At 43.6% G+C, this 18,626-nt stretch overlaps 1 protein-coding gene across 2 annotated transcripts in view; it reads left to right on the forward strand.

Annotated features, from left to right (window-relative positions):
* The window catches only part of RHBDL3 (rhomboid like 3), a 64,228-nt gene extending 51,329 nt beyond the window's left edge, over positions 1 to 12,899 (forward strand). For both annotated transcript variants that reach the window (XM_068413430.1, XM_068413432.1), the window contains 6 exons: positions 288 to 512; positions 1,232 to 1,380; positions 5,832 to 5,944; positions 8,638 to 8,738; positions 11,839 to 11,899; positions 12,628 to 12,899. In XM_068413430.1, the coding sequence (XP_068269531.1) occupies positions 288 to 512; positions 1,232 to 1,380; positions 5,832 to 5,944; positions 8,638 to 8,738; positions 11,839 to 11,899; positions 12,628 to 12,899 (921 nt within the window). The remainder of the gene's footprint in view (positions 1 to 287; positions 513 to 1,231; positions 1,381 to 5,831; positions 5,945 to 8,637; positions 8,739 to 11,838; positions 11,900 to 12,627) is intronic.
* The last annotated feature ends 5,727 nt before the right edge of the window (positions 12,900 to 18,626 follow it).

Genomic DNA, 18,626 nt, shown 5'->3' on the forward strand with positions numbered 1-18,626 from the left:
GCCAGAGAGCTCAGCCAGGTGCATCAGCAGCTTCTGCTCTGCCTTGCCAGTGCTCTGCCCTGACCTCATCTATTGGCATCGTACTAGCAAATCCTGGTACTGGTTTTCCTCGCACCCCATGTAGGTCACTCTGTGATCATCATGAGACTGGGTTCCTAAAGCTCCAGCCTGGTGGTTGTTCTTCTGCCTGCCTGGATCTGGTGCTGCCAAACTGGCACTAATCTCCCTGGATGGTTGTGCCAGGCCTTGCTTTATCCTCATGGTTTCTTCCTTTTCTTTTTACCCAGATGAGCAACAAAAGGTCGAATAGTTTCCGCCAAGCCATCCTTCAGGGGAACAGGAGGCTGTGCAGCAAGGCGCTGCTGGAGGAAACGGGGCTGAGCCTTTCGCAGAGGCTGATCCGGCACGTTGCATATGAAACCCTGCCACGAGAGATAGATCGCAAGTGGTACTACGACAGCTATACCTGCTGCCCTCCGCCCTGGTTCATGATTACCATCACTATTGTAGAGGCAAGTACCTTAATTCCCTCTCCCTGAGAACCCACACCACACTGCCAAAGGCTTTTCTGGGACATGATCAAGGGCTAGAGTGGGACTCGTTTAAGCCCAGACAAGGACAAGCATGAAGCTGATAACCATTTTGGCTTACCTGTATGTATGTGTGTGTGTAAGTGGAGAGTGTGATCCTATCTGTCCCCAAGTGTGGTTATTAGTCATTGAAACAATTTGTATATGAAACTACAGAATTTGGGAAACTATAGCAGAACTTTTTGAGGAGTGAAAATTTGGACAGTTCAAGGGAAACTGATAATTCAAATAATGGAATTAGAAGAAAAGTTCCTATATGGTTACCTCTGTTCTGTGAATGGAGATAAAAAGGAGGGAAGAGAAACTGGATTAAATATTCTGACCTGCTCATCTGTTGCCCAGATGAGATCTTTGCACAGTTTCTGAATGATGCTTTGGAAAAAGCACAGAGGAGGATACAATATGGCACTGATCAGTAGGGTGCTGAGTTCCTCTGACTCAGTGGCTGGTGTGTTATGGAAAGCCACATATAGAGTTGTACTAATGTGTTGCAGGTTTCTCAAAACAGGGAACTCATGAAGCTGTCAAACGGGAGAAAAAATTACTGTACATTTGACTTTCTTCTCCATGATTTTGAGCTACAAAGTGCTTCTCAGTGAGAGAAGGCACTTGCTAACCAAGGAATCTCTCTGCTCTTCTAGGTTGCCTTTTTTCTTTACAATGGAGTGGTATTAGACAGATTTGTGCTGCAAGTCACCCATCCCTTATACCTGAAGAATGCATTACTTTACCATCCTCAGCTCCGTGCTCAGGCTTGGAGGTACCTAACCTACATATTCATGCATGCAGGGTGAGTACTTACAAACTGCTGAGATTCCCCACAGTGCAGGTTCCCCAGAGAGAGGGAGGAGGAGGAAGTGACAGAATCAGCTTAGAAGTAAATTTTTAAAAATCAGTTCTAAATTGTATATAAAAATCTGATGCTGTTGTGGAGTTTTGGGCAATGAGGGGCAAACCTTCACAGCTCTCTGAAGGCAGGAGGTAACATAAGGAACTTAACAGATGCTGTTCTTCTCCCCAGTAGTGTTGGAGCCATACCTTCCTCTTATTGTGCACTTCCCAGTGTATGCTTCCTAAAACTCACCAGATCCAAGCCTAATGTCCCTCTAGAGGAGCTGTGCAAGCGGTAGAACAAGTCTGCAAAGATACTGGACTGATATTTAAAAACTACATGGTGTATTGTTGCTAGACTTCCTAGTTGAGGTTGGAAAAGTCAATTAAATTCCCTGTGCCTATGGTATGTCATCACTTAGTAATGTTGTCCCTTCTGTAGGGACTGAGATAATGCCTAGAAGTCAAGACTGAACTCCCATTTTGTACACACTGTACAACACCGGTGTTCCTGAAGAGCTGACAATCTCGACTGACCAGATGGACAGAGAATGGTCCATCTAATGCAAAATGCAAAATGAAGGTGCACAGTAAAATGAATCCTCCTTCATCCTATGGGAGGTATGTAGCAGACTTGGAAAGAGAATACAAAGTGTGGGGATTCTAACTCTGTGCTTCTCAACTGTGCTAGTCCTCCCAAGATCCAGAGAGACTTAATTGAGTGATGTCTGTGATGCCATGGTGATGAGTGAGTGTCACAGGAAAGTTCATCCCTGTACGAAACACTCTACCCCCTCTGAGTAGTTTCTCAGATCATTATCTTCACACATTCCTGGCAGATAATTGCAATTTTCTTTAATTCTGTCATCGAAAAATCACAGCAACAAGCTTGTTAGCAGTAGTTTATAGTTTGACACTGGATAAAGACCCTTTGTTCTTAAATAGAAAGCCTATATTCCCATCAGTCAATGTTCTCCTATGAAAGGCCGGAAAGATCAAGCTGATCTTTTCCTTTTTCCCTGTCTGTGATGGAAGACATGCTGATGTCTTTTCTCTGCCACGGAATAACTGCCTTGGTGTGTAATTGCCCTTGAGCACAAGATGTGCCCCAGATCTCTGGATAAAAATCATAGGACGGAATAGACTCCACCCAAGAGGAGAGTAGGAAAACATTTATAAATGAGACTTGTGAACGTGGCAACATCTGTACTCTGTGTGCTAAATCCCTCCAAAAAGTCTATTGTTTACAGGTTTCAGTCTGCAAGTGGAGACTGTTGGGCTTAGGCATGAGGCTGGTTATGTAAAATGAGAATTGGAAGTTCTCATCGCTGAGGATATGGGGAAAACTCGGCTTGTAAAAGGAAGAAATGCTTGATTTTTAACTAATGTTAGCTAACTTGTATCTGGGTTTTCTTCTGGTGGTGGTAGTATTTTACTATATGACTCATGTAACTGCAGATTGCTTTGGGATACATTTGGAGAAGCACCTGCACAAGGACAATTTTTGCAGCGTTTAAATGTCTTCCTATATCACCTGCAGCATGCTTTCCTAACCTGTGCAATGTCACCCTTTCCCATAGCAGGCAGTACTCTGGCATTCTTCACACTGGCTGAAAAATATCTCAGGTTTATTTTCACATCTGTGGCTGGCTCAGAGATGAACAGTGAGGAAGGTGATGTGCAGGAGACTCATTGGTTTTGTGATGGATTCCGAGTTCTTTAGCTATGTAGCCTTCAAAACAATGGAGAGTCCTGCTGGAACAATAAACCCCATGATTTATCTGCAGTATGTGGAGTTAGGCTAAATGTTCATTTATTGCTCACTTCTGTGTGTTAAGCTCCTTCCATATCAGGAGAAGAGATAAATCTTGGAAAGGTAATAACGTTTGTTAGTGGAAGCCCATCATTCTCTTGTTTTCAAATGAGAGGCTAACACAATGCCATGGAGGCTATTGTTATCCTGCTTCCAGCTGAGACTTTAAAATGGTAATGTAGACTGCTCCTTAATTTAGCGCACTCGGTCTGCTTTTTTGAAGAGCAAGTGACAGCCATAAGGTGTCCAAGAAGACAGCAGTTGCTAAGGCTTGGCTAGCTGTGCCTCTAGAAAGATTCCAAAAATGCATGGGCTGTGTGTTGGTCCTGATGGAGGGAGCTTTGTCAAGGGCTGAAAAGGCAGGCAAAGTTGTAAATTCTGCCCTTCTGCTTTCATGGAAAGCAGTTGTTGGTTATCTGGGGCCCACGCATTTGTAACACTGCCATAACTAATGACTTGCATTGATGCTCAGTCCCATTTGTTTGGTCCCAGGGAAGGAGTAAGTCTTTAATAAATCAATGAAATTGTCATTTCAAGAATGATGCATTCAACACTGGCAAAGGCTAATTATATTTTATGGGTGCTTATTGACTGTGGAGCCTTCAAAGCTCTCAGCATGATGGGGAAGAAAAGTGAATGGGATTGCTCCTGGAAAGTCTTCTAAGAACAGCTGTGAATCGGAGCTGTCACTTTAGAGTCTAGGATAAACTTTGCCAAGCTCTTACAAAAGCTTCCTTTAAAAAATAAGACCCAGGGCTTTGTGTGAAAACGTCAGGTGCCGCCTCATGATGTTGCCTGTGTGCCAGCCCAAGCTTCTTCCCTCCCCTCCCCTCTGTAAAAGGGCACTTGGATGCTTTGACTCTTTACTGTGATCTCAGTTTGACCTTTGCTGGTTGTTCCTAATTTAGTTCCTAAGCTCTGTGACCATGCAGGATCAGAATGGGTGCCAGAATATGCCCATGCCCAGTGGCTTCAAAAGTCTTGAGCAAGGTAATAGAAACACTTGGTTACAGGCAGCAATTTCCCATGATGATAAATTGCAGTGCTGAGTGTGTCCTGCGGGAGAGAAATTTATCCTTGGAGAGAAATTAAGTGGAAACAAACCTATTAAGATCTCCGGAAAGGACTGTTTCCTGCAGTGTCATTTCTAGCAGTTTTTTCCGGTCCAACTTTACATTCTCATTTATGAGACTGTTCTGTCATTACTGCATCTCACCATCAGCGTTTTTCTCTGATGTATATGGGAAATTGCTATGGTAACATGAAGGAAGACCAAAACAGTGAAAATGCATATAACTTAAACCAAAGACTGCTAGTGGCTGTCTGTGAGCAATCCTTTTCTTGCATAAATTAGGGTGTAATTTTCAATGCATTAGCTATTTTGCACTCTTTCCCCCAGAAAAGCTAGTCCTCTGCGTTAAGGGTACCACTGTGTCCTTTAGGTCCACCTGCTTTGTAAACAGACTCAGGCACTCTTCATCCAGAAAGCAGTGTACCCTTGGGTCCAGTGTGATGTGGCCATTCAGCAAGATCACAGCCCTGTGAGCCCAGGGTAAATCTCAGACCCTAGCAGAGTGTTGAGAAGGGGCCTGGTGCTGTTGTTACCTCACTGGAAGATCCTGCAGATGGCAAAGTCATGGGGTAAATATTTATATAGAGCTTTGAAAAGTACCAAGATGGTTTTGTTAAGCACAATTGATTAGAACAACAAAGAGCTTGCTTTGAAACTATTGATTCAGCACAGGAGAAAACTGCAGCACTGGAGTCTTTATCAAATATGCATATCTTAGCTGTCACACTCTCTGCCTCTAGGCTGCAAGTGGTCCTGCACATGCTGATGTGCACAGTGGGGTTTTCTACAAGTCTAGTCTCAGCCCAGGTTTTCCCATTGCATTGAGCAGGAGTTTTGCCATTGACTGTAATGGGAACAAGGGTAGGTGAACAGAGAGCTTCAGTGAATACACCTTGTGTCTCACTGGGCACCTCACCAGAGATAAAAATGCCCTCTGCTTCCCATTCTGTCCATGATCACATTGAAGCAGGCACAGCAGAAAAGGGTGAGGGTCAGATAGCACAAACTGTAAAACTGCATTATGTGTCACAAGGAAATGGCAACTGGCTTGGGACTGCTAGGCTTACCTTGCTCTTGACTTAATATCCACTCTCCATCATGGCAGTGTAATATGTGCAGGGAAAGGCTGTATCATTAGGAGGGGAGAAGAGAGGAGCAGGTCAAGTTTCAAGCTTCTGTTCCAGGCTCTGCTGCCATCTTGCTGCTTTTTTTGGACAAGTCATTTAACTTCTTCCAACCCTCTATTAAAAGAAAAAAAAGTCTCACTAAGAACCAAACATGCTATGAGGCCTTTGGCTGAAAGGGCGTGAATGGGTATTAAAAAGATAATGAGCAGCAAGGAGGGAAGAAACATCACAGCTCTCAGTCTGATATTTTCAGGAACCATTGTTTTTCCCAGTGTTACAATCTACTTCCATGAAGCAGGTGCTATTTGATTTCCTTCCCAAGATATCTCTGTCTCAAGGGTAGAGAAGGGAGACAAAGACTTCGAAAAGAGGACAACTGTTTCTTTTCCTTGCCACAGGATAGAACACCTTGGACTCAATGTTGTCCTTCAGCTCTTGGTTGGGGTTCCCCTGGAAATGGTGCATGGAGCTGCGAGGATCAGTTTTGTGTATGTTGCTGGAGTTGTGGCAGGTAGGTGACACCTATGGATGCTCCAGGTGGAGAAAAATCTGAAAACGGTCTGTGCTGACTTTTGTGTAGGAGAAATGTTTTGTGACATTTGGGTGTAGGAGAAGAGCAGTCACTGATATTCGGTGCGTTGAAATTCTTTTGGAGGCTGGAAGTGGGAAGAAATATGCTATAATTTGACATGTGTTTCTAACTCGCCATAGGCTCTGTGTTTAGAGGACCTGCTAAAAAAGCAACAACCTGTTACTTTAAAATAGCCTTGCTTTAGATGGTCTTCCTGAATGTGGAGGTCATGCTGTTCCTTTCCTCTTGTGTCCCACAGAGGCCTAGAAGAAAGGTGGTATGACAGGCATCCCTGCATGAAGAGTCATTTTTTTTTCCAGGTCCTGTGCCAGTTCTTCCTTCATTTGTCCTGTGCTGTCTGCTTTCCACAGCCTGAGTAAGCAAGAAGTATTTGGTTGTACATTGTGAGCAGTGCACAGGAATCTGGAAATCCATTTAATCATAAAGCCATGGGGTTTGAGTGATTTTTAGTTTGTGCTGTATTGCTTTTATGTTTGGCATTTCCAGCAGTTTGGAGGTGATGGAAGTTAGCTGACAATAGATCAACATCTAACTAGAACAGGAGGAGAGTGTGAGAACAGCCAAGGTCTTCACAGTGGAACTCAGACAACAACTGACTGCCTTAGTTCAAGATTTATGGTGATATATTTTTCCAGCTACATGATTTTATTCTTTCCATAATGAGCAGATAAAACCTTTGTAAAATAGGCTGCATTGAGTACTAATAAATCCTCCATTCCAGGAGAAAGATTGCGGAAAGAATAATTGGACTAGGACACAGGACTAGGCATGGTACAAACACCACAGTATTTAATGCAGTGAAGGCAGTTAGCAGATCAGCTCCATCGTCCCTTCCCTGTTATTTTAATAAGCACTTAAGTGGTCCCCGATCTGCAACTTTCCCAGACATAAGCTTTTCTACATAGATCCATCTACCAAACCCTGGGGCTTCATTTATATATGTGTAAATACACAGCACATCTGTGCCAGGTAAGCGAAGCAAGCGAGCGTTGAATCTGCTGCCACTGAGCCCAGGTGAGCGCTGCGAGTTGCCGGCTGCCTCTCAGATTCCTGTGGCCATGGACTTGCTGGCAGGGTCTGCAGGGCCAGAGGCAGGTTTTACTGGGCATTGGGCTGGGCTGAACACCCAGAACTCTGGAGGCTTGTAGCCAGTGCCTGAGTGAGGCTCACTAGCCCACCTAGCATTATTGGTTCATTTCTGCTACACAAATGATCCCCTTTTTTTACTCAGACAAGCTGCCACATCCTCATAGACTTGCCTTTCACACCTTATGACCTATAAATTGTGGAAGAAAGTGCCAAATGGAAAGGGAAAACTTCCCTTCTTAGTGCAGGATGGAACTACAAATGTGACTGGACAGTCCCACACAGAAAAGCATCCCATTATACCCTGACCTGTTTGAGTTGTTGGCCAGTCATTGCATATGCTTTATTCTTTGACATGTGCCAGGAGAGAAAGAGGCATACTTATGCTGAGGATCTAGTAATATAAAGATAACACAGCTCCTAAACAGTCAGGAATAAACAGTAAAATGTAGACACAGGACACAATGGCCACTCCCTACTTTTGTTTTTTTTTTTCTCATTTGTCTGGCTTTACTAAGAAGGCATGTTGAGACTGAGATCGAGAGACTGAAGGTACATGCTCAGTGTGGTGTCTGAGGACTTAACTGCAAGTTCTCATTACTCCTTTCTTAACTTATCATTAACTTTTTCCTTAATGGCAGTGTTTAAGAGCTGAGAAGTCTCAGGGCCATACAGTGAAGGAGGGAGCTATCAGCAGAGTTGGCTGGTGGAACCTCAGCACTTTCTTGACCCAGAATCAGATGAGCAATTAGTAAAGCAGCTTGTTACATTCTGTACTACCTAAGACTCTCTCAAGATTTGCCATTATGTCTTTTTCCCATTCCCGCTTATCACAAAGATCTTCATTATCCCTGCCTTGTGACACCAAGTCTGCATTTGTCTTTCTATCTATTAAATTACTTTTAAAGTTTGCAATGAAAGGAGCTTTGAGGAGCTCCAAGCCTCCAATGGGGATAAGGAGGAGCAGTATCTGTATTTGGATGTATTGTTATTAGTGGTGTCTTTATGTGATTGACCTGTCATTTTGCTATCTTGTGTTTACTGCTTCCATCTAGGTTATTTTTAGCTAGTTTTACTCTGAAGTTTTATAAGTAACAGGCTGTGCTTTGATCAGAGGCCTGTGCTAAGTTACAAGTCCCCAGTCCCTTCTCACTGTGTAAATATTTGTCTTGCCAGCATGGGAGCTACTTCTGTTTTATCTAAAGGTGAGGAACAAGACACAGAGATTTTTCTGTCTCCTGCTTCCTTGTTATTTTAATCAGGGCGTAAGTGCCTTTTTGCAGCATAGGTTTGAAGATACGTTGCTGCCTTGCTTGGCTGCTTTTAAAGTAGGTGCAAAAGAATCAATCAGTCTCTGTCTTGGTGGTACTACAGGACTGAGTTAGCTTCACAAGTCAATTGATTCCCTTCCCTTTATCTGTTTATTACTGACATGCAGCAATTAGCACAAACCTGTCAGTAGCAGGGATGTAGGGTAGGAGAGAGCGTGGCTGGCAATTGTCACAAACCCTTGTTCTTTCTCCCAGGGTCCCTGGCAGTGTCAGTAGCTGATATGACTGCGCCTGTGGTGGGCTCCTCTGGAGGCGTGTATGCTCTTGTCTCAGCTCACTTGGCCAATATAGTCATGGTGAGTACCAGAATGACTGTCTAACCTCTTTGGAAGTGAGCCAGGTCTGGTGGCCCAAAGGAACTGGAAACAGGGCCTGGCCCAACTGTTGGTCATTCAGAGCTTGCCCCAGTTGAAAGTTTTGTCTCAGTGGCGTGGTCCTGTAATGGAAATGTTACACTGCAGTTGGTGGCTTGGTACCCTGATGACTGGCAGCTTGCCAGGAGAAGCCAAAGATGCGGGTAATCCAAGACTTCTCAGTGTACTCCAGGCTATCAGCTCTCCTTGCAAGGGCTGACAAACGTTTGGAACAGAAGGAGCTGACTGGCTCTGCAGAAGTTGCAGGCTTGTTTTGACCTGCATGCGCCATGTAATGTTAGCGGGTACCTAAGGAAACAGTATTTGGTGGATTTGTGTGCATGATATCCCTTATCTCCATCTGTAAAACCCAGGCTGAAGCTGAACCCTGGGCGTACTAGTGATGCATGTTTTTGCTGTTTCACCTAACAAAGTACTTTACAAAGGTCAGTAAATACCAGCATCGTTATTCTTCTAAAACCTGGCAACAGGAGCTCATCCAAGGCCCTCAGCTAGGTGGTGGCAAAGCCCAGCATATCTGCCTGTGTGACTCCTAAACTGACCACTGGGCAAAAATGGCTTTGCTGGGAGAGCTGGTTTTGCCGTGATGAGGATTCGCGTGTGGTGGTACAGGGCTGCATGTCTGTCCTCTACCAGCAATGTCAGAGCAGAATAACCATAAAAATGATGGTAATGCGGCCTCTCTTGGGGTCTGAGTGGGAAAATAATGTGAGTTGGCTGCTGTAGAGACAGAAGGTCTGTTATATGGGTGCCGGAAAACATGTGCATGTGTGGTGGTACTTGTGTCAAGCCTAAAAGAAAATCTTGTATGCAGTGAAGACAGCAGGCTCGGGCTGCAACCCACAATGGTGCTGCTCTGGGCAGCCTTTGTAGCAGCTGGGAGTAGGGAAGTGAGTGGTTTCCTGAGCAGAATAGGTCTCCTTTGCTGTCTTCAAGCTTTTTGGAGCATGAATGAGCTGGGGGCTGTTGCCAAATTAGGACCGTTTGAGTGGCTGGCAGAGAGATAGGGAGTGGAGGAGATGGGCTGTCCCTATACCACAGGGTTTCTGCCTCCTTATATACAGTTATTTTCAGTATTATTTATGTTCCCTGCCACTGGGCCAACAGCAGTGAGTTTCCTCTGTCTCACAGGGTGGTAATGCAGACACAGGGTTTCTTCACACCGAGATTCATGAGGTCAGAGGGGGACATGGGAGGAAATGTTGGTTTGCTTTAGAGGAAGAGGCTCTGTGTGGAGGTGTGTGGAGAGTCTTCACCAGATACCTTCCCAGACTTCTTAAAACATTGCAAAGTGGCCTGTCGACTCACTACTCATTGGCCTCCTCCAAATCTATTGAGCAATTGCTACCTTAGCATCTATGTTTCTCCATTATCTGCTGCCTCTTTTCTCATCTGAAATTACCTTTACTCCCTTGCCCATTCTGGTAGAGTTTGTTTTGGCTTTTCTTTCCCCCTCTTCTCTCTCTCTGCTCACTTACTATCTAGATGTGATGCTCCCGCACGCTGAAAGACATGCTGGCCGTTTGCTGGTAAAACACACAGTTGTACACGGGTGCTTTGAGCGTGCTGGGAAAAGGAGGGACTGTTGCAGGGAGGGTCTCTTTAATCTTCTGTTCCCTTATGCCTCCTGGTAACCAAAGGAAATGAAAACGTTCCTGCTTGTAAAAATAAATATTCTTGGAATTAAATACATAAAATAACCAAAAAGGGGAATCAATAAAGCATGTCACCCTAAGGAAAAGAGTGAGGGGAGGAATTCAAAACAGCTACATGGAAATGAAAACTGAAGGAAGCAGCATAGTGTTAATCAGCCTGAGTTCAGAGCCTTCTGACTGGGTTAGGGGTGTCTGTGGAGAAGGAAAATGAGTGACTTATTTTGTAGAGATTGCACTTTTGCAGTCACAGAAGTGATTTATGGACAGATCCTACATAAAACTTGAATATGTGTAACATGTATTGCAGAATATTTCTTCAGCAGGCTGAAAAGTCACTGGGTGCCATTAAAGTTAGGCTGAAGAGTTTACAAGCATTTTTTTTATTCCTTCAGTGTGATGAACAGGGAGTTTGTCACAAGAAACCTGGCTAGCTTAGTATCTCATACTGCTTTCAATAGGCAAAATTTAGTTTGTCACTTAGTAATAATAATAGTGTTGTCATACATCTGAGTTCCCCAGAACATGATCTCTTTTTCTGCTTGGAAATTTCATGCAAGTGGAAAAAAGGGGAATTTAAACATTTCTCCCAGGATTTTGGACTATCATTCAGAGATTTTTTATTCCATTATATTAATGACCAAGCCTGAAGACAGAGGAGGTCAAATCTAGGCTTTCTAATGGCACTGTTTCCTTGGTGTGCTTCAGTTGAGGTCTTTATTTTGTGTGTGTGCTCTGCAGAAGATCAGTGTGGCAGAATTTCAGGGAGCCTGAGGTATAAGCAGTAGCACTGGAAAAGTGCAATAGGGCTTGAATGCACTGAAAAATTGCCTGACAGGTGACAGTGTTGGGCTTCCAAGTGAATCGTGATGAGCTGTGTGATGTCAACCAGAATGATGCTTGTGTTTAATGCTAGGTACTACCTAACATAATTTTGTTTGATGTGGCCTAATACAACAGGGTTTTGCAGGGTAGGTAAATTCAAATATTTTCAGAAATATAAAACATCATACTAACATGTTAAAAATCAGTCCATCTGAAGAACGGAGAATGGCAAGGCCAGCCAAGGACCACGCCACACCAGCTGCCTCTCAGCCAAGGAAAGTCAGTAAGACTGCCAGGCAAAGTAGTTGTGGACAGTCCTTAACTTGGACATGTCTGTAATATATCCTTTATGTTTATGATCTCTGGGATTGACAGAACTGTGTTTGGTGTGGTGAGTGGAGAGTTTACAGCCAGGTGGCAAAGGCAATGAAAGGGGTTTGTTTCAAGGGATGGTTGTCCTTGAAGCTCTTCCAGTGCAGGTCTGAATGTAAAATCACTCCAGGTTTGCATGCAGCATCACTTTGTTTTCCTTGTCTCTTTTCCAGAACTGGTCAGGAATGAAGTGCCAATTCAAACTGCTGCGCATGGCTGTTGCCTTGATCTGTAGTAAGTATTGTGCAATACTTGGCACCCACGCAATCCAGTTTTGTTTGTCCTTCTCATTAAGAGTTCATGCTGAGCTGATTCAGAGAGTTTTGACTTTGCAGAAGTTTTGGTAGGAACTTGCAGCTGGACCTTCTGGCAGCAGAAATCACACCACTCAAATGCAGATTTTGGCTTTCAACACAAGCATTTGTAAATGAGGATTTATTGTTAGCCAGCATCTGTAGCTTGTGGCATTTGTGAAGACCTGGGACTTAAATGTATCGTCTTTGAATTTGCAAACAAGCAATGCTTTTGTAATGGTAATACTTAGGTTTCCTAGAGCACTTCCTATCTGAGATGGCAACAGCACTATACACACTTTAATGAATAATCTTCCAGCCATATCCCTAGGGTGGTACGATAAGGTTAACTAGGCCATATGTTCATCACAGACAATTATCTTCAAAATCGAACTCATTTTTTTAATGGTTTTGGTACAAATTTTGGAAAGCAAATATTCCCCCATCTGTCTACACTCCCACGAACCCAGACCACTTACCAACCACTGGGGAGACCTCACGTCTGTGCACTGCAACCCTTACGTAGCCACGGCTTCCCAGCTTCCCTATGCTCACCGTACAAGGCAGTTTCTCCCTCTCCATCTCTTCAGGGATGCAGCGCTGCCTGCAAGATGCACTTAAGAAGGGATAGACCTAGACTATTAATTTCTTTTTCCTTCTTTGTTCCAGTGAGCTTTGAATTTGGAAGAGCCGTGTGGCTGCGATTCCACCCCTCCGCTTACCCACCGTGCCCACACCCCAGCTTCATGGCTCACCTGGGAGGGGTGATGGTTGGAATCACCCTCGGTGTCATTATCCTGAGGAACTATGAGCAGAGACTCCAAGATCAGACTTTATGGTGGATCTTCCTTTCTATTTATGTCATTTTTGTCTTGTTTGCCATCTTCTGGAACATTTTTGCCTACAGCCTGTTGGATCTAAAGCTACCTCCCCCTCCTTGAAAACATGGGACAGAAAACTCGAGAGCGGAAATCATCTGTCAGCTATGTTAAATGAATGAAGATGGAGGATCTATTTTTATATTTAACTTAGGGGAGGATGATTCTTTTGAATGCAAGTGTGTGCTGGAGGAGATGCCTAAAGATCTCAAGAAAGAATGGGCTGATCAGTTTGTTCACAAATGTAGCAGGTACTGTAATACTGGCTGGCCTGGACCCTGGAGTTTGTCCACTGCCAGGGCTCCCATTGGGCAGCTCGTACCTGGGCACTTATCACTTGGTTTGTTAGCACACATGAATATTTTGTATGAGATACTTATATTTTCCAGGTCAGTGCTGGAATTATGGCCAGTTGTTGAACGAATCTCCTCAATGTTACTGAACACTAAAAGGGAAAAAGAGCAGACATTTGTTAATTAGAGACTCGCATGGTACTTACAAGGCAGCTTGGGTTTGGTTTCTAAGGACACATCTGACTGTTCAGCCATACCAGTGCCACTGTCTAATTACTTGAATGGTTCCTAAGATATTTTAGCCTACGTGAAACCTGTCTTACGCACCTTTCAAAGGAATCAGCAGAACTTGATCACCCAAAGTGATAGAGACTGGTCTTCAACTACAGGTCAAATGAAATTGCACTATAAACCTTGGGAACTCTTAGATTGTTGTGGACACCCAGCCAGAGGTGACTTTTACTGTGCATGTTTCACTTGATTTTAATCAATTTTTTCTTCCCCCCAGCCTGTTGTGGCTAGAGGGTGTGACTGGGGTTTCTGTTTAGAGGGATGGAGAAATGGAGGGCAAATGTTCAGTTGTGTTTTTATCAGCTGACAATCAGGTGCTGTTTTCTTCTCACTTTGTTTCTGGCCACGTTGACCTAACACCTGGCCTGCAGTGAGCTCCTAGCAAGGATCTCAGCTCTTCCAGCAGGTTCTTACTAGAAAAGCAGGACCAGAATCGCCAATAGCAGTGCAGGGTGGGGAACTATCTAGTCTTTACAGCCATACAGTCCATTTGGGGCCAAATCTGTCCACTGAAGTCAGTGGAATTAAATCAGGTTGTATGTAGCACTGGTTTCTCACTGAAGTGGAAAGGGTGTTGCAATGATCATTGTGACACCGATAAAACTGGTTTTAAAGCGGCTGCTAAATTTTGAGGATGCCTCTTCCTGAGGCAACGGACGTTCAGGGGCTCCAAAGAAACAGTTGCAATGATGCCTTTTTCTTTAACATGGGTCAGCCCCAGGTTTTAGCAATCTGTAACTGGTCTGTAGCACAGTCCATACAGCTGCCTGCACGGACCTGGGGACCAGACTGGAACATCTGTAGCACAAACAGTGGTTACAGGCACACTTCTCTGTAAGGTGCTTATGTTATTTTGCTTCTCACTTTAGAGAGCTGCCAAACTACAGTCCAGGAATGTGGATGCCCTCCTTTTCTCTCCCCTTTACCCACCTAGTTTGATGGCCTGGATAAAGCAGCTATAGGGGTCTCTCTAGACTAGCTCCTTTCTTCCTTTTTTTTCTATTTGCATACTGGTGCCCAGGCACCAGCCACCAGAGCCTTCCACAGCACATCTCACAGGCACTGTAGTACTTGTGTTTGTTCTGTCGCAAAATGTCTCTGTATCACGGGCTTTATTCTCTCAGCTGTGTAATCAATGATACCGCAAACTAGCAGGAGTCTGTCTTTCTGGAGGGGACATTCACAAGTGCTTGTCAGCTGCTCCCTTCTTTGCCTCTCACGGGAAAAATCTCTCTGGAAGGGTGAAGTTCTGCTCCCACAGTATGCACTAGTAAAACTCCTGTTGCCTCAAGGAAAGGGATGGGGGGAGAAAATAAGTGTTTCTACAGCCTGGAATAAGCCTTACCTGCAAAAGAAACAATTTTTGCCACCTTTGTGCTCAGGAATGAGATCTCTGAGGGAAACTGCACCTTTGTTTTTCTGCATGTACGTTGCTCATGGGTCCTCAGATCAAGGAACAAGAGGAAGGGATAAGGGTCAGAGCTCTGTTCATTTTGGAGAAGGGGGTTGGTTCCTCGTGCCATTTTACCACTGCTGTTTGGGTCAACATCAAAGCAGTCATGAGAGTTTGCATTCATCATTTCAGGTCAGGAGCTGGCCACTGAGTTTCATAGCAGTGGAGATCATCTCCCTCGGGAGCAGCAAGCAAGCAGGAGAGCGGGAAGCTAGGAGAATGTTGACAGAAGCATGGTTAACACATAAGGAGGACATTCCTTTCCTCACCTATCGCTAAGCCTTTCTGATTACAGATGCCTTTAAACCAGAGGTGAGCAGAAATGGGAGTTCCCCTGGAAGCTTTAGGAAAACTTTGAAAATTTTGGTAGAAATTTCAGTTGCAACAAAACCCAGATTATTTTGCCTATAATTTACCAGAGTACAGAATGCACCGATTGACTTTTATTTTTGATTTCTCGGCTGAAAGCTACTTAATGCCCATCAGTTTCTCCCCAGGAAAGGTTTCTGTGCCTGCCAGCTCTGGGGTGAAGCTGCAAGCTGCAAGTTTAAGGGCCACCTGTTTCTTCATCAGCCTGACCCTGGCCAACATGTCTTTGCCTCTGCTCAGGAGTAGGAGGGAGCTGAACAGAGTAATCCAGGTGCCCTTCTTTGGTCCTTTATCTATAGGTGAATATAGTTTACATGAAGTGGTCGAAAAACGTTCTGAGTTTGAGCTTATGACTTGTTCTTTTAAACTGTTGTTCATCTTTCTTCCATTTTCTGTCCCAATGGCCTGTCTGAGCAAGTCTACAAGCAACCCTGGGGATCAGAAAGGCCAGACTTTAAAGCAGTACTAGATTTATTATGCATGAAGAAATTAAACCCTCTCACATTTGTGCTCATCACAGCTGAAATCTCTCCCCATACATAGAGCAGTTTGTACACAGAGCCTGTTTGCTAAGAATCTATCAACTTTTGGAGTCAGGAGCAGCACAAGTGCTTAAGCTTTTATATTTTTTTTTTTTATCGCTAAAATTATACTGTGAAAACTTCTTTTGTTTTTACAGAGTATCAGGAAACCCAATTATGTTTTTTTCTAATACACCCAGGAGTGCCACAGTGCTGCAGCACCAGAGAGCTAATAGCAAACAGGCTTTTCTTTTACCTCCAGATGCCCTTGAAACTGCTGGCTTATGTCAGAGACATAATATTCTCCATCCTGCTCATTTGTGGTTCCAACTTGTCACAGTCAGCAGTGTGTTCCTGAAGGAGTTGTCCACAGAGGGACTGTTAGGTGATTGTTTTGGTTTTATTTCAGCTGCTGCTGGGATTTTACATCAGTCAGATAAAATGTGAATCTATTGAACCTTACAGACGTGCAGTGCTAGAGCAAAAGGCAAGGACGGTTCCCAATGTACAGATTTGAACAGTACAGGTTAGAGGAAGTTATTTTGTGCTTGTGTCCTTGAGTGAGGACAGAACACCTGGAAAAAAAAAAAACCAAACACGTTTCTGTGCTGGACTTCCCATTTAGTAAGTATATTGCAGCACTGGTCCAGTGAGGATGGGTGTAGGGAGTGGTAATGCAGACTGGGAGAGCGTGGGGTGCTGGTTGTAGAGGTCCTTCAGGGACACCTGTGAGAGCACGACGAAAGCACAGATGGGTCCGGCTGGGAGCCTTTTGCTGATCTCTCATCCCAGAGGAGGGACAAGAGAAGTGGCTCAGACAGCCGTGGGGAGGAGGAAGGAGGGGGGAGAACCAGACAGATCAAAGTCCACAGGGTTTGCAAATTGCACCTTTTATTCCTAGATGCTTGGAGACAGGTAGAGATTAATTTTTGCACACATCAGTAATAATATAGGAAGGAGTAGCAGGGGAGGTTGTAATGGAATGATGGGAGAAGAGGTTACCAGGAACAATCTCTGAGTGAGGTGTGGAGGAGTCATAAAAAAGCTGATGAATTTACTTTTGCTGAGTTCTTAAGGCAACATCTCATGTCACTTTTTCCCCATCAGCTGATGAGGAATCTTAGTACTTATGTGGCATCTTGTGATTCTTCACTACTTGCTCCTTTAGCAGTACGAAGTATTTTATCAATGAGCAAGGGGGATGCCAGAGAAATTATTGTTGTCTGAGGTTGCTGGACTAGAAATAAAGCTCAGGGATTCTGTCTCCCAAGACCTTGCTCCTTCTGATGGTTTGTGCTGCCCATATGTTTTAAATCATCAGTTTGAACTGGGGTATGAAGGATGGAATCTGACACAGTTAGGGCTGATACTAAAATAACAGCTATCTGCTGACCTCACAAGACAGCTGCTCTTTTGTGCCAATATTTAGTCTCACAGGATGGTGAGTAGGACTTTCACACATACTTCAGTGAGTAAAGAGCTCAAAGTCTCTCTGCTTACATAGATTCAAGCTCAGCTCAATTGCTTTGGAAACCCCATCCACTGGCTTTACCTGAAGTGGAACTGGAGAATATGGATGCAGTTCAACACTAGCAATCTCTGGAGGCAAACTGGGATCTGGAGAACAGAGGCCAGCACCTCTGGGGTTTTAGCCTCTCTGAATGTTGATGCTCTTCTGTTTCTTTTATAGTAGTGGCTGCTTTACAGTGCTCTGTGATACGACTCAGAAATTTCTCCTGCAATCACTGATGCTGTGAGCTGGTTATAAAGGAAAACAGTGCATTTTGCAGCTCTATAGAGAAAGAATCACACATAAGACAGAAATCAAGCTTGTTTAAAGGTAAATGTATTTTTAATGTCACCATTAATCATTGGCTTTCAATTGGAAAAAGCTTTCCATGAGGAATTTCTGAAATTCCAGTAGTAGTACAGAAAGTTTATGTTTTGGGGTACTTTATAATACAGAGCACAAAATATTTCCTAGGCCTGATTTAATCAGCAAAAGTACCTTAATTTCCAGTGAGCTTAATAGATACGTTAGTCACTGACTGTCTCCTGACTCCCCCACAGTGTCTGTTTAGTTTGCAAATAAAGCTAGATTTATGCAGCTTTTCTTTTGCTTACACTACTAATGCTAACAACACATCCAAGTGTTAAACACAAAGCACTAAACAATGTGATTTTCTGCCTTAAAACACTGAACAAATGATACTTTCCCGATAAGGGCTAGTAAAACAAAACGATATTTGCAAGGTAAGACGCTATGGTACGTTTCCAAATATTTTTGTATTGTGTACATTCTGTATATTTTTGTTGTAACAATATTATTTGAGCACAGAATCCATTAAATTTTTTTTTGGTGGTGGGTTTTTTTGGTTTTCTGTTTCTTTTTCTTTTTTTTTTTTCTAAATAAAATTGAGCTGTTCTACATCACATGCCAAAAAAACAACCAAGAAAAAACTTTCAAAGACAGTTTTGTAAGTTTGTCTACAGTTAACACAGTATTTAACGAAAGAGCAATTGGTTTTGAGCTCTGCAATGTAATCTTTTAATAATGACATTGATAACTCATTTTTATGTCTCTCTAAAAGTGTCTGTCTAAAAGATAAAGGAGAGAGTGAACTGCTGCTTTGTTTTTCCATGAAATATAACAAGGACGTAGAACTGGCTTGGGACTTGTGTTGGGATTCAGGTCTTGTCCCACCATTTGACAACTGACACTTTAGTGCAGTAGTGACTGCAGAACTGCGGGGAAGTTGATGACCAAGTACATTAGACTGTTTAAAAATTTTAGTGGCGTGGAGGGTTGTTCTCTTTTAACATCAGTCTCTGCTGAATGTCTTAAAATCTCGGAGCCAACACA

Source organism: Nyctibius grandis, chromosome 15 (assembly GCF_013368605.1).
Source record: "Nyctibius grandis isolate bNycGra1 chromosome 15, bNycGra1.pri, whole genome shotgun sequence".
Taxonomy (NCBI): domain Eukaryota; kingdom Metazoa; phylum Chordata; class Aves; order Nyctibiiformes; family Nyctibiidae; genus Nyctibius; species Nyctibius grandis.